This window comes from Archocentrus centrarchus, chromosome 5, assembly GCF_007364275.1.
Source record: "Archocentrus centrarchus isolate MPI-CPG fArcCen1 chromosome 5, fArcCen1, whole genome shotgun sequence".
NCBI classification, from domain to species: domain Eukaryota; kingdom Metazoa; phylum Chordata; class Actinopteri; order Cichliformes; family Cichlidae; genus Archocentrus; species Archocentrus centrarchus.
The window spans coordinates 31,196,383-31,211,402 of record NC_044350.1 but is presented as its reverse complement, the minus strand read 5'-3'; the positions used below and the strand labels follow the sequence as shown (position 1 = coordinate 31,211,402).

The 15,020-nt window shown below is 40.2% G+C and overlaps 1 protein-coding gene across 2 annotated transcripts in view; it reads left to right on the top strand.

Moving 5' to 3' along the window:
* The window catches only part of LOC115780018 (copine-1-like), a 36,639-nt gene extending 22,161 nt beyond the window's left edge, over positions 1-14,478 (top strand). For both annotated transcript variants that reach the window (XM_030728943.1, XM_030728942.1), the window contains exons 2-16: positions 385-513; positions 597-776; positions 3,617-3,691; positions 3,775-3,846; positions 4,240-4,323; positions 6,032-6,121; positions 6,208-6,306; positions 6,387-6,470; positions 7,643-7,702; positions 7,970-8,103; positions 8,613-8,667; positions 8,798-8,852; positions 10,943-11,076; positions 11,162-11,398; positions 11,642-14,478. In XM_030728943.1, coding sequence (XP_030584803.1) covers positions 385-513; positions 597-776; positions 3,617-3,691; positions 3,775-3,846; positions 4,240-4,323; positions 6,032-6,121; positions 6,208-6,306; positions 6,387-6,470; positions 7,643-7,702; positions 7,970-8,103; positions 8,613-8,667; positions 8,798-8,852; positions 10,943-11,076; positions 11,162-11,398; positions 11,642-11,758 — 1,605 coding nt within the window. In that variant the 3' untranslated portion in view covers positions 11,759-14,478. The remainder of the gene's footprint in view (positions 1-384; positions 514-596; positions 777-3,616; positions 3,692-3,774; positions 3,847-4,239; positions 4,324-6,031; positions 6,122-6,207; positions 6,307-6,386; positions 6,471-7,642; positions 7,703-7,969; positions 8,104-8,612; positions 8,668-8,797; positions 8,853-10,942; positions 11,077-11,161; positions 11,399-11,641) is intronic.
* Positions 14,479-15,020: the final 542 nt, after the last annotated feature.

Here is a 15,020-nt window from a genome sequence, read left to right as displayed (position 1 = left end):
CACAAACATTCATTTTGGTTTACAAAGTGAAACCCTGTTACTAATGCATGTTTTGAGACTCAGCAGATGTTTACAGAAGATGCAAAGAGTATTATAGTGATTAGATATTATGTTTCTATCGATCTGTAGCAGATGAGTTGTTGTGACCACTTTGGATAAGCTGAGACTTTGTGATTGTAGTGATTCAGTACTTCTGGATAAACTTTACTGCTGTTTGGAGTTATTTTTCTGATACAGGTTCCTGTTTTAAAGACTCATGTTTCTGCTCTTGAACACATTTCAAACTGATGACTATTGAAGTTACTGCCAGCTGTTCTTATGCTGACCTTGAACTGAAATTTATGAAATATGCAGATTTTAGTATGTGTCTCTGTTCCCCTTCAGATGGCAGACTGTGTGTCCAAAGTGGAGCTGACTGTCTCCTGTGCTAACCTGCTGGATAAAGATGTGGGATCAAAGTCTGATCCTCTGTGTGTGCTGCTGCAGAGCTCTGGAGGGGATAAATGGACCGAGGTAATGTTGCAGTCACACTTCAGAATAGATCTTTGTTTTGCTTCAGATTTCATTTTAAACCTTTTGTTGTTTGTCTGTGTCAGCTGTGCCGCACTGAACGTTTGAAGAACAACTCCAACCCGTCCTTCAGTCAGCGTCTCCGCCTGGATTACCACTTCGAGACGGTTCAGAATCTGAAGCTGGGTGTCTACGACATTGACAACTCCTCCCATGACCTCAGTGATGATGACTACCTGGGAGGGGTGGAGATAACCCTTGGACAGGTACACACTAAGCATGACCAGGTGTAACACAAAGGAAAATCTGATTTATTCAATTTTATTCATATAGCACTGAATCACAACAAATAGTTGCCTCAAGGCACTTTATATTCAAAGGTAAGCACCCTACAATAATAACAGAGAAAACCCAACAATCAAAACAACCTCCCTATCAGCAGCACTTGGGGACAGTGGGAAGGAAAAACTCCCTTTTAACAGGGAGAAACCTCTGGCAGAACCAGGCTCAGGGAGGGGCAGTCATCTGTTGTGACCAATTAGGGTTGAGAGGAGGGAGATAGAACAAAAGACATACTGTGGAAGAGAGTCAGACATTAATAAAAACATTACAACAACATTAATAACACAAATGATTGTGGCGTATAAACACATAGAGAGTGAAAAGAAATGAGTGAAAAAGAAACACTCAGTACATTATGGGAACCCCCCCAGTAGTCTAGGCCCATTGCAGCGTAGCTAAGAGTTGGTTCAGGGTCACCTGATCCAACCTCAACTATAAGCTTGATCAAAAAGAAAAGTTTTAAGCCTGACGTTAAAAAGAGAGAAGGTGTCTTTCTCCTGAATCCAAACTGGGAGCTGGTTCCAAAGAAGAAAGGTAAGATGGTGCCTGATTATTCAAGACCTTGTTTGTGAGGGGAAGGATTTTAAATTCTATTCTAGATTTAACAGGGAGCCAATGAAGAGAAGCCAATATGGGAGAAATCTGCTCTCTCTTTCTAGTCCCTGTCAGTACTCTAGCTGATACAAAATGTTGCAACTAAAGGCTTTTCAGTGAGTTTTTTAGAACAGCCTGATAATAATGAATTACAATAATCCAGCCTAGAAGTAATAAATGCATGAATTAGCTTTTCAGCATCACTCTGAGACAGGACGTTTCTAATTTTAAAAATATTGCGCAAATGCAAGAAAGCGGTCCTACATATTTGTTTAATATGTGCAGTGAAGGACATATCCTGGTCAAAAATAACTCCAAGATTTCTCACAGTGTTACTGGGGGAAAAGGTAATGCCATCAAGTATCTGGTTAGACACCATGTTTTAAAAGGTTTGTAGAGCCGAATACAATAACTTGAGTTTTATCTGAATTTAGAAGCAGGAAATTAGAGGTCATCCAGGCCTTAATGTCTTTAAGACATTCCTGCAGTTTAACTAATTGATGTGCATCATCTGGCTTCATGGATAAGTAAAGCTGAGTATCATCTGTATAACAATGAAAATTGATGCAATGCTTTCTAATAATACTGCCTAAGGGAAGCATGTATAATGTAAATAGAATTGGTTCTAGTATAGAACCCTGTGGAACTCCATAATTAACCTTAGTGTGTGAAGAAGACTCCCCATTTACATGAACAAATTGGAGTCTATTAGATAAATATGATTCAAACCACTGCAGTGCAGTACCTTTAATACCTATAGTATGCTCTAATCTCTGTAATAAAATGTTATGGTCAACAGTATCAAAGCTGCACTGAGGTCCAACAGGACAAGAACAGAGATGAGTCCACTGTCAGAGGCTCTAAGAAGATCATTTGTAACCTTCACTAATGCTGTTTCTGTACTGTGATGAATTCTGAAACTGACTGAAACTCTTCAAATAAACCGTTCCTCTGCAGATGATCAGTTAGCTGTTTTACAACTACTCTTTCAAGAATCTTTGAGAGAAAAGGAAGGTTGGAGATTGCCTATAATTAGCTAGGACAGCTGGGTCAGTGATGGCTTTTTAAGTAACTGCTTAATTAAAAGCCTGTGATATTTAGCCAGTTAATAAAGACAGATTGTTCATATTTAAGATTGAAGCATTAATTAATGGAAGGACTTCTTTGAGCAGTCTTGTAGGAATGGGGTCTAATAGACATGTTGATGGGTTGGAGGAATTAGCCATTGAAGTTAACTCATAAAGATCAATCATAGAGAAAGTGTCTAAATAAATGTCAGTAGTATTGAAAGCAGCCAAACATAAAGATATGTCTTTGTGAGGTTATGAATAATTTTTTCTCTAATGGTTAAAATTTTATTTGTGAAGAAATTCATGAAGTCATTACTAGTTAAAGTAAAAGGAATACTCGGCTCAACGGAGCTCTGACTCTTTGTCAGCCTGGCTACAGTGCTGAAAAGAAACCTGGAGGTTCTTATTTTCTTCAATCAGTGATGAATAGTAAGATATCCTAGCTTTATGGACGGCTTTTTTTTTTATAGAGCAACAAACTCTTTCCAGTACATGTATTTTATAAATTAGTGAAACCTTCTTAACTTCAGTGGAATTATAATGAATTTCCTTTAATTAAAGCTCTTTAAGGAGGGCTTTTGTCTGCAATGGGTCAGAAAATGGTTGAAATGCAGAAAATTATGAATATGAACAAGGAAGAAACAATTTGAGAAGCTGAAATCAGAGAATGTTTCACAATTTTTTCATTACTATTGATTGCAAATTAATTTTCTTTCAACTGATAATTCACCGATCAGTTTCTTCCACTCTTGAAGTGTTGGCTCCCTCTGGTGGTTGCATTGAGCCATAGCCCTTATACTGTCTCCTCTCAGCTGATTGGCTGTTTTTAACTCAAAATAATGATGACAAGGTTTTATTTTTTCCCACAGTCAGATTGATTCTGCAGGTTTGAGACATATAAGCCAATATGGGTTTATCGTTCAATATTCAACAACACAACATGCATTTTAGGCAATGGGTTTTTATTAAAAAGAACTACAATGATTCTCATGTCCTCTAAGATCATCCTGCCCTCTGCTGCACTAACTGTGCTCTCCTAATTCAGGTGCAGGAGCTGTCTGTGATTAAGATGAAAACATTACCTTCACTGTGTGTTTCAGATAGTTTCCAGTAAAACTGTGACCAGACCTCTGCAGCTGAAGAAGGACAAACCTGCAGGAAAAGGAACCATTACTGTATGTACTGTATCACTGTACTGATAATAAATCTATATTGTAATGACTGACGTCAAAGTAAATTGTTGTTATTGTGTGTGTAGATCACAGCAGAGGAAATAAAAGACAACAGAGCCATTGTGTTGGAGTTGGAGGCTAAAAACCTTGATAAGAAGGTAACTTCTGCTTCCTACTTTTCTTCATTTTTAATTATTACACACTGAAGTTTGATCTTATGAACTGCTGCTCTGGATGGCTGCTGGCTGTCTTGGTGCTCCTCATCTGTCTCCTTTATGTCCTGTTTTCCCCTCACCTTTGTGCTAAAAGACTCACTTTAAGTGTACAAACTGAGGAAAGAACAGGTTTTGCAGTTATTCTGAGGGCAGGCGGAAAAAAACAGAGTTCTGTGTCTGAGCATGAATTTAAAATTTGTTATATCTTTTCTTAATCTCCAGCCTCAGGTAGAGTTGTTTTTAAGACAAAGAGTTCGGCCGGGTGTGATGAATTCTCCGTTCACTGATGATGTGCAGCTGTACTGGATTTTTGTCTGTTGTCTTCTGTCTGTTCAGGATACGTTTGGGAAGTCTGATCCATTCCTGGAGTTTTTCAAACAGGGAGATGCTGGAAAATGGCAGCTGGTCCACAGGACGGAGGTAAACACACGTGCACACATCTCATTTCATGTGAGAGATACCTATGATCCTTTTCAAATTCCCCTAATCTTAGTTTACAACATGTTTATCAATTAAAGGCACTGAAAACCCACAATGGTGAAAAATGATGGTACCCTTAACTGAATATTTTGTTGCACAACCTTTTGAGGCAATCGCTCCAATCAAGTGATTTCTGTAGCTCTCAGTGAGACTTCTGCACCTGTCGACAGGTGTTTTGGCCCACTTTTCCTGAGCAAACTGCTCCAGCTGTCTCAGGCTTGAAGGCTGCCTTCTCCAGACTGCATGTTTCAGCTCCTTCCACTAGGATTTAGATCAGGGTTCGTAGAAGGCCACTTCAGAATAGTCCAGTGTTCTGTTATTAGCCATTCCTGGGTGTTTGTAGCTGTGTTTTGGGTCATTATCCTGTTGGAGGACCCCTGACCTGTAACTGAGACAAAGCTTTCTGACACTGGGCAGCACATTTCACTCCAGAATGCCTTGATAGTCCTGAGATTTCATTGTACCTGCACAGATTCAAGGCACCCTGTGCCAGAGGCAGAGTCCCAGCCCCAGAACATAACCGAGCCTCCTCCATGTTTCCCCGGGCGCTTTCTAGCTGCCCCCTGTTTCGCATATTGTGCTCTGTGTGTGTGTGTGTGCTGCTGCTGCATGCGTCATGGGTTAAATGCAGAGACTAAATTTCACTACATGCATGTGTATGTGGTAATAAAAATCTGTTTGTTGTTTTTGTTTTGTAGGTACAGTCTTCTTTTCTTTCTATGCTTCATTTTTGCGTCTGAACACAGAGCTGATGGTTTTGCCAGAAAGCACCAAATTTGTCTCGTCTGTCCAAACGACATTCTCCCAGCAGCGTTGTGGCGCGTCAGTATACATTTTGGCAATTTCCAGTCTCCCTTTATGGAGGCGGTGTCCTCCTCGGTCATCTTCCATTAAGTCCACTTGGACTCAAACAGCGACAGATGGTGTCACATCCGGGGAGGTTGGCTGCTGTCCCGTGGACCTTAAACGTGTCCCTTTGGCCAACTTATGTTCAGTCTTGTTTAAGGGTACCATAATTTTTGTCCATGCCAGTTTCCTTAGTTTCCTTAGTTTAACATAATTCTGTTGAACCACAATTCAGAAGCAATGCCTTGTTTTTGTTACCCAATTTTCAGGAAATTTTTATTATTACTTATTAGTCAGTTTCAAGTTATTTCAGTGACCACTGTGGGTTTTCCTTTCTTTAACAGAAGGGTACTAGCAATTTTGTCCATGTCTGTATGTATTTCACTTTTTCTTCCTGGCTTGAAGTAGGCAGAGTTCAGTTGGATATGATACTGTATTGTTGTAAACACACATAAAAACAAATACAAACACATGCTAGCCATCCAGCTGAGCTGTTAAATATCAGCTGTTTGTTAGACTGCTATAGAAGAAGGCAGACCATCTGCTGCACGTTATGTTATTCTAAACTAGTCAGGAATACTGTTCAAATGCAGGCCTGAGGTGATCACAGGCAGCAGATCCTGATCTATACAAAGTTACACAACCCACACGTTCAGTATAGACGGGAATTTAAAAGAGAAAATATCATGTTGGAGTTCTTTCTTGTTACTGAAACACAAAACATCCTCAGTTTAAAGATCTAAAACTTCTGAAATGAGCAAGATGAGGACGGTGTCTCTGTTTCTGTGTTTTTTGTTTGTAGGTGGTGAAGAACAATCTGAATCCATCCTGGAAGAAGTTCACCGTTCCTCTGCAGACCTTCTGCAGCAGTGACCTTGAAAGACCTCTGAAGGTAGCACCAGTCAGAAACCACCTCAACTCATGACAGCCAATCAACTTCATTAACTCTGTTCCATTAACTCTCCTCCTCCCCTCCAGGTGGATTGTTCTGATCATGACAGCGATGGATCTCATGATCTGATTGGTTCTTTCACCACTAAAGTCTCTGAGCTTCAGAAAACTGCACACGGTTCATTGGTGAGTTCACTGATAATAAGATGTGTCATATTTCAGTTTGCTGGTCAGAGGTCATTGAACTGTGACGTGTTGTTCTCCAGGTGCAATTTGACTGCATCCATCCTGAGAAACAGAAGAAGAAGAGCTACAAGAACTCTGGAGTTGTGATTGTCAAGAGCTGCGAGGTAGAGACTACACGACACAGAGATCCCTTCTAGTTGTTTACTTTTTAAAATGTATTTATACTTTATTTAAAAGGGAATTCCCTTAAAATTAAAACATTTTATTTCCAATGGGAACACAGCCAAGAAAGGACAATTACAATTATTAAAATTATAAAATCAAGTGTGACAAAAACCGATATGGGACAGAAATAAGCAAATTACAGTGTAATACAGATCAAGTTCAGCTGATAAGCTGTTACGTTACTTTTTAAACCATAAAGCTGTCAGGCAGACTGAAGTGATTCCTCCTCGCTTAAACTGAAGTCTTAATTTGAGTTTTCTGGAAGCTTAGAAACCTGCAGGAACAGCTCAGGACAAAAAAAGAAAGACTTGTAATAGAGGTCTAAAATCACATCATTTATGGAGCTAAAACAAGTGATATTTTATAAATTTAGACGTGAATCTAACCAGGACTCCATGTCAGATGCAGTATGGTAGTGCAGCATAAAAGAGAGTTTTTTGGTTGTTTTTTTTTTAGGCCACGCCAACTCAGCTCTCTCCTGGGGAGGATTCATATGTTTCGACCCACTCGCTTCTCCCACTTTGATTAGGGTGACTTCATGCATTGCACAACTGAATTGTGGATCTTTTGCCTCACTCTGTTTCTGCTCGCCATGAGCCAGTTAATTGGCATTTAACCTTTAGCATGTTATGAAAATATCCAGAGTGTGGAGGCACTGTGCATGAGTGAAGTTAGTAACAAGCTGCTAGCTTGGCTTCTGCTAACTGCTAATCATAGCTCTGTTAGCTTGCCCTGTTGGTGATTGCCGCAATGACAGCTGCACCACCAAAGTTGTGCTCCCACCTTCAAGTGCTGTAGCGCTGCGTACCTGTGAATCCTCCCTTGTCATCTGAGGGATTATCAAAATACATCTCACACATAGTTTAACACTGAGGAGTACGTACTGCTCTATAAGCCCTCGGTAAAACTGGATGAACTGATCTTTATTTACAGATTTGTCTGAACAGGATATTTGTTTAATTTGAATGGTTGTTTGTGGAAATCACACATAAAACATAAGAAAAGTCTAAGGGAAATCAATTCCTTTAGACTTTTGTGAGGCATTGAAATATGAGGCTTTATTTTCCAGCTGAGCTGTGTTTGAAACATGCTTGATTCTGTTTGTGTGCAGCTGGCAACTCAGTACACCTTCCTGGACTATGTGATGGGCGGCTGCCAGATCAACTTCACTGTATGTAAACATCAGCTCACATGCACACATTTTAAATGGTTTATTTTGCCTAAGCAGCCTCATTCAAGTACACAGGATTCAAACAGGTTTTGTTTACAGGATGATGTGTTGTTCTATGTAACTATTAACTGGGACACATGCAGACTTTTCAGCTATTAATCATCACCTCTTAACTAACTGACCAGTTCAAAAGAAGATGATAAACTTGATGAAAGTAACATGTAAAGAATAATAAATGTCTCTTTTAATTTGATATGAACACTTTAGGTTGGGATCGACTTCACTGGCTCTAATGGTGATCCTCGCTCACCCAACTCTCTCCACTATATGAGTCCAGATGGGCTGAACCAGTACCTGTCTGCTCTGTGGTCTGTGGGTCAGGTGGTCCAGGACTATGACACGTCAGTGCACACTCAAACACAGACTTCACCCAAACACCTACACACCTCCAACCTGAACCTTAACCCTTTAACAGCAGGTGATTCCTGCTGATGCACCTCTTACCTGCCTTACTTGCTGTGAAACAGCTGGTTTACGCCGAGCGTATCACTGCTGAAACATCTGATCAAATGTGCTTTGAATTACCGTAATTATGCGACCACTTGTCCTATCGGAAAAATTCAGTTTCTGAAATCTGAGATAATCCTCATCACAGGCAACATAGGGTTATAATGATAATTATTGTCAGAGGTCTGTGAATGGCAGCACTGTTGGAGTTAATGGGCCTGCCGGTGGGCCCGTGGTAAATAAATGGTTAAACTCTAAACTCTACAGTCTACACCAAATTCTTGTTTTTAAACCCTACTCTCTTCCCCTCCACTGCCTGCACCCTAATCTCTAAATTCTTCTATTAAAATAAAAGTGTTTATAATCTTTGACTCTAACAGGGATTATTTTGTTTCCCTTTCAGTGATAAACTCTTCCCAGCATTCGGTTTTGGAGCCAAACTGCCTCCAGACTACCAGGTCAGCTCTCTAACCGACCAATCACGGCACTACTTTCTGTAGTTTTTCTGTAGTTTTTGTCTCTGAAGTGAGATATAATTTTAATTCCAGAGGTGTAAAATTATTTTGGAATTTTCTGTTGATCCTACAGGCGGCACACCATGAGTTTGCCCTCAATTTCAACCCAACTAGCCCTTACTGTCAAGGTACACACACACACACACACACACACACACACACACACACAAAGCCTTTTAATTATAAGTGTAAGTACTGTCTGTGACTCATGTGGGTAACAGTTTATGTAAGCAGACTGTTAATGTGTAGCATTACTGTAGACTGTATATGAAGATGAACAAAGAGCAAGTGTGCATACATCCAAACTTCTAGATTCCAGATTTATTCCCACCTAATTCTATGTACCAAAACATTACTTTTGTACAAATGGTACAAATGTACTTTCCTTTTTCTGAATGGACACAGCCAACATGGTGCCACCTACTGGTTTTTGAACCCTGCACATTTTGAGCCCTGGGAATACAGTAAACATTCACTGTATTACCAAAAGTATTCGTTCGTCTGCCTTCACACACACATGAACTTGAGTCACATCCCATTCTTAATCCATAGGGTTTAATGTGATGTGGGCCCACCCTTTGCAGCTAATACAGCTTCAACCTTTCTGAGAAGGCTTTCCACAAGGTTTAAGAGTATTTATGGGAATTTTTGACCATTCTTGTGAGGTCACACACTGATGTTGGAGAGAAGGCCTGGCTCACAGTCTCTGCTCTAATTCATCCCAAAGGTGTTCTATCAGGCTGAGGTCAGGACTCTGTGCAGGCCAGTCAAGTTCTTCCACCCCAAAACTGGCTCATCCATGTCTTTATGGAGCTGCTTTGTGCACTGGTGTGCAGTCATGTTGGAACAGGAAGGGGCCATCCCCAAACTGTTCCCACAGAGTTGGGAGAATGAAATTGTCCAAAATATCTTGGTATGCTGAAGCATTAAGAGTTCCTTTGACTGGAACTAAGGGGCCCAGTCCAACTCCTGAAAAACACCCCCACACCATAACCCCCCCCCCCCCCCCCTCCTCCACCAAACTTTACATTTGGCACAATGCAGTCAGACAAGTACTGTTCCCCTGGCAACCACCAAACCCAGACTCCTCCATCAGATTACCAGATGGAGAAGTGTGATTCATCCCTCCAGAGAACACGTCTCCACTGCTCTAGAGTCCAGTGGTGGCGTGCTTTACACCACTGCATCCGACACTTTGCATTGTGCTTGGGGTGGCTGTAGCTCAGTAGGTAGAGCAGGTCACCTACTGATCGGAAGGTCAGCGGTTCGAATCCTGGCTACTCCGGGCTACATGCCAATGTATCCTTGGGCAAGATACTTAACCCCAAGTTGCTCTCTGACCGTTCTGTCGGAGTATGAATGTGAGTGAATGTTAGTTAATTAAAAGCACTTAGCTTCATAAAAATGGAAGTGCTTGTATGAATGGGAGTGCATGGGTATAAGCGCTTTGAGTGCTCATACTGAGTAGAAAAGCGCTATATAAGAACTAGTCCATGTAAGGCTTGGATGCAGCTGCTCGCCCATGGAAACCCATTTCACTGAAGTTCTCTGCACACTGTTCTGAGCTCTGCTCTGAACATGAATTAAATTATTTGGATGGGTGAGTTAATACTTTTGGCAATATAGTCTACTTAGAAGCACGGTTGGCAAGATGCATCTATAAACTGAGTAAAATCACACATACTTGCTAAGTAACAAAAAAATTGAAGCACAAGCTTTTTAATGGTGTAAATTTGGGTATTTTAACATGTGAGTCTTTGTGGATTGACTCACTTTTAGAGCAGCCTCAAGAGGCCACTAGTGGAACTGCAGGGGGTTTTGTTTGTTTTTTTTCACTTATGCATTGGTTTCATTTTCAGATTTTTCAGATATTGCTGCTTGAATTTGGACCCAGCTCCACCTCTAATAGTACTTTGGACTACTTTGTGTAATCCAGGTTGTGAGATTAAGACAGGGAAGAATTAAAAATGTAGTTCTTTTTTAAAAAAAAACAAAACACTTATTTCACAAAATTCTGTTTTTGTGAAATAACTGTAGCTTAAAATATATCATGTTAAAATGCTGTATTGCCAAGAGTGTGTCTGTAAATTCTGGTTAAACTGGGCATGTCATATCCCTGCATTCAGCCCATTTTTTCTGTCTTTCTGTCTGTCTGGATTGTTTTAACAAATAAAAATATTTCACTTTTGTTTCTTTGCTTTTCTGCTGTCACTCTCAGGCATCCAGGGGATTGTTGACGCCTACAGGGCTGTTTTGCCTCAGCTCAGACTCTCTGGACCCACAAACTTTTCCCCCATCATCAACCATGTAGCTTCCATTGCTGCCGGTGCTGCACAGACCAATGCTGCCACTGTGAGTGAACTCACGCAAACTTGCTAAAGAAAATTAACCTGAAAGACACAGTCTGACTTTGACTTTTATCTGTTTGTCTCTGCAGCAATACTATGTCCTCCTCATCCTCACTGATGGCGAGATCACTGACTTTGACCAGACCAGGGACGCCATCGTTCGGGCATCACGGCTTCCCATGTCAATCATTATTGTTGGGGTGGGACCGGCCGACTTTAAGGCCATGGAGCTTCTGGACGGAGATAATGGTGTGCTGAAGTCAACAGTTGGAGAGGCTGTTGCCAGAGACATTGTCCAGTTTGTGCCATACAGGCAGTTCAAAGATGTAAGTGTGTGTGCGACGTGTGAGAAGACAGATGGAAAGTTCAGGCTCAGCTCAAATAAGGACTCACTTCCTGTGGCCTGTAATTTAGATTTTTATTGTTTAATTATAATTAAACCTATTTAATAGCATTATAACTTCAAGAATGACTCAATAAGTTGTATACTTATTAGTCTTTGCCTTTTGAGGACATACAGAGGAAAGATAACATCTCTCTCTCTCTCTCTTTCTTTTTTTCCTCCCCAGGCTCCCCAGACGGCTCTGGCTCAGGCTGTCCTCGCTGAGGTTCCCAATCAGGTGGTCTCGTATTTTAAAATGAGAGGCCTGGAACCACCAAAATCTCAGGCTGCTCCCAAATGCTAGATGCTCCACCCTCGCATTCCCCAAACCCACCCCACAAAGTTGAAGGCCCACCGTCATGTCATTCCAGCCCCACATCACATTCCTCCACTTGACCTCGTGCCACCAATGTTGACCAGTTGTCAAATACCACCCTGACGTGTTAGCCAATCAGGATGCCAGGGACAAAGATCCACGTTTTTAAAAGAAATTCCATTTTAAAAAATCTGTTTCCAGATTTTCCTCTTCTATAGGTGGAATGATAATCATAGACTATAGAGTATAAATTTATTCCTTCTGCTGCTTCCACAGTAACTATGCAGATCACATGCTTGCTAGCATGGGTTTAAAAATCAGAGCCACACACAGAAGAAAAAGTGTTTTTTTTTTGTTTGTTTGTTTGTTTTTTGCTCCACATGTATTATAAAAGAAGAGTGACTGACAGCAGAGATGTGATTGATTGTTTTATCACAGCAGCCCCTAGTGGACACAAGAGGTACTGCAGCTACTGGTTCTTCCGCTCTGTGTGTGGCTCAGATTAGCTTTTTTGATCAGGTGCCAATACTTCGCACTTTGCTTTTAGACTAAATGCTGGAAAACTGTATTATTAATGATATACAGCTTTGCACCTACAGCCTTACTATAAACTTTACTGCAGCCTTATCGTACTTATTTTTACTTTATTCAAAGGGACCATGTACAATATAACATAAATGATGCCATTTCATGCATTGTGCCAGAGTAAGCTTAAAGCTAATTTGCACATGCAGTCCCTTGGCAGGTTACATCACAACAGTAAAATGTCACATAAAAAGTAAATCAGAAAACACACAGGAAAACCATACATCCTTAAACACCAAAAAAAAAAAAAAAAGCTTCTCTCTCGCTGCACAGCAACTTCAGCCTAAATGTTTCTGGATTGCTCTTTTATAACTCTGCTGCCATTTTGGCTCCCAGTGCAGAACGCACCAGCTCTGTTATGCTCATTATGTCAGTAACGGTTGCAGTTCAGATAGTAAATCTGAACCTCATCATTTAAACTCAAATCAGTTGGTGTAATTGTCTTGAAAGTATGATTGTTCACCTCACAGCACTGTAGCATTATCTGCTCCATTTATGGACAGTGACACCAGACGGCGCTGTGTATGAAACACAGGTGACACTGGGAGAAAATATCATGTGAGTTTTGTAATGAAGCAATCTATTAAACATCTTATCGATGGATTGAAAGATTGCAGAGCTTCAAGAGTAAAGTGCCTTGTTGAATAAACCTGACAAACTTTTCAGATCTGAGTGCTTCCTGGGAGCCAACATGGCTGCCTCTGTGGCACAGTGACGTCACTGCTGGCTCATGCTGTTTGCATCCTGTGCAAATAAGATGTTTTTTGAAGTCAAGGGAAAAATATTTCAATGCTTTAATTTTAAATTCATAAGAAAATTCGGATTTAAGCTTGAATTCCATCTATCCGAGCTCCTCTCTGTTTCCACCGGAAGGTCTCTGCTCAGGGATAGATCTTTCCAAAAGTATGGGAACTTTTACTGTGGACGTTTTCAAAACTTTTAAAAGTGCATTTCGTTTTTGTTCATTGTGCTTTGACGGCAACATCATGGAGCTACATAAAAAATCCACTGATAGATGGACTGATGACAAAGTCCAGGCTTTGTTGAGCATTAATGCAGCGGTGCACAACTAAGCACTTAATAATTGGACTGGCTTTTTATTTAATTGGGATGATTATGGTTTGTATTGACACAAAAAAGTGAAATCGTAAAATAGTTGGACATGGTTCCTTCAGCCTGGGATGGCCTAGACGCACAAACAGTGTTAAAATGTGTCAAAAAAAAGTTTACAGCAAAGCCACATTTAATTTTGTTATGCACTGCTGTCACAGCTTCAACTGTAACCACTTTAAACCACTTTAATTTTTTGTGCCTTTATTTTTTCCTGTGAGAAACTACCGAAGAGGAATACGTCTGTGAAGGTTCTCAGTCATCCAGGTCAGGGTAGTCTCAGACTACAGGAGACGAAGGAGAGATATGCAAAAAAACAGGTTTACAGTTTTTTAGGTCAAATATTTGTACTCTGTATTTCTTTCAATTTGAATTTTAGGTTTCATCTCTTGGTCTCGTAAAATAATGCAGGCTCTAAGATCTCACAGTCAGCCAATTAAAAGCCTGAAAGTTTATATACATATAAAGATTTGAAAGCAATCAGAGAAGATAATGAAGTGAATCATTTTTTTAATTTTTGTTGCCAAACATTAGTAGATTCAGTAGGTAGTTTGTTTCTGTCAGTGCCATCTTTGTTAGTCACCTTGACGCCCCACCTGCTGCTTCTAATTTTTCCAACATTTGAAGGAGTTTCACAGGTCGAATGCTGAAATAATTCTGATTATAGTAAAACGTATTTTAGGAGACCATGATTGATCTCTGATTGTAGTTTAGCTGTACACACTGTATGGTCACACGGTGCTGTCATCTCACTAACTCTCAGTAGCAACAAATTAAGCTTAAAAAATTGTAACAGTAATAAAGTAGTATATCTCCCATAATCATAAATCCAGTGCAGGCTGTGATTAGAATAGTTTGTGGTGCCACAGCATCATGTGACCACCAGCTCTACTGCTCATTCAACTAACTACCATTGACTTACCAGTGTAACTAAACCAGTAAACCAATAATAAACCTGTCTGAAGGATGCATGTTACAAGGCAATAATAAAAATAACTTTGGGAAAAGAAAAACATGGTCATTATTGTGTTTCATTGGAAAAAAGTTGCTGCTGTTCAAGTAGAAACTTAATTTAATTATCTTTACTCACTGAGGGAAGGGATGCTTCAGACTCTACTGTGGTTCTCTTGCAAAGGATGAATAAAATGAAGCCGTATCGGTCTCTGTGGGGAGGGTGCCTCATGCTGTGTTCAGTTTCTGTTTCTTCGCTGCTCTAACTGTTGTTCAGTCTATCCGGACTTTTCTTCTGATCACCTCGGTCAGCACATCAGCTTCATCATTCATTTAACAGCAGCTGCAACAGCACTTCCGGCCTAAGGATGTGCTCTTCAACATAAAAGCACCAAAACGTTTATCAGCCTTTAAGCACATGATCTTTTGTCCTCAAACATAAAGCCGGTATTAAAAATAAGTATTTTAGAAAGGTGCAGTTATTTATTTGTCAGTGGATGCTGTCACAGCAGCCGTTTGTCACCAAGACATTATCTTTGTTAGTTTGTAGTCGTGATTTGTTCTATATCTATTCTATATATTCTTTGTAATTGTATGTCTAGAT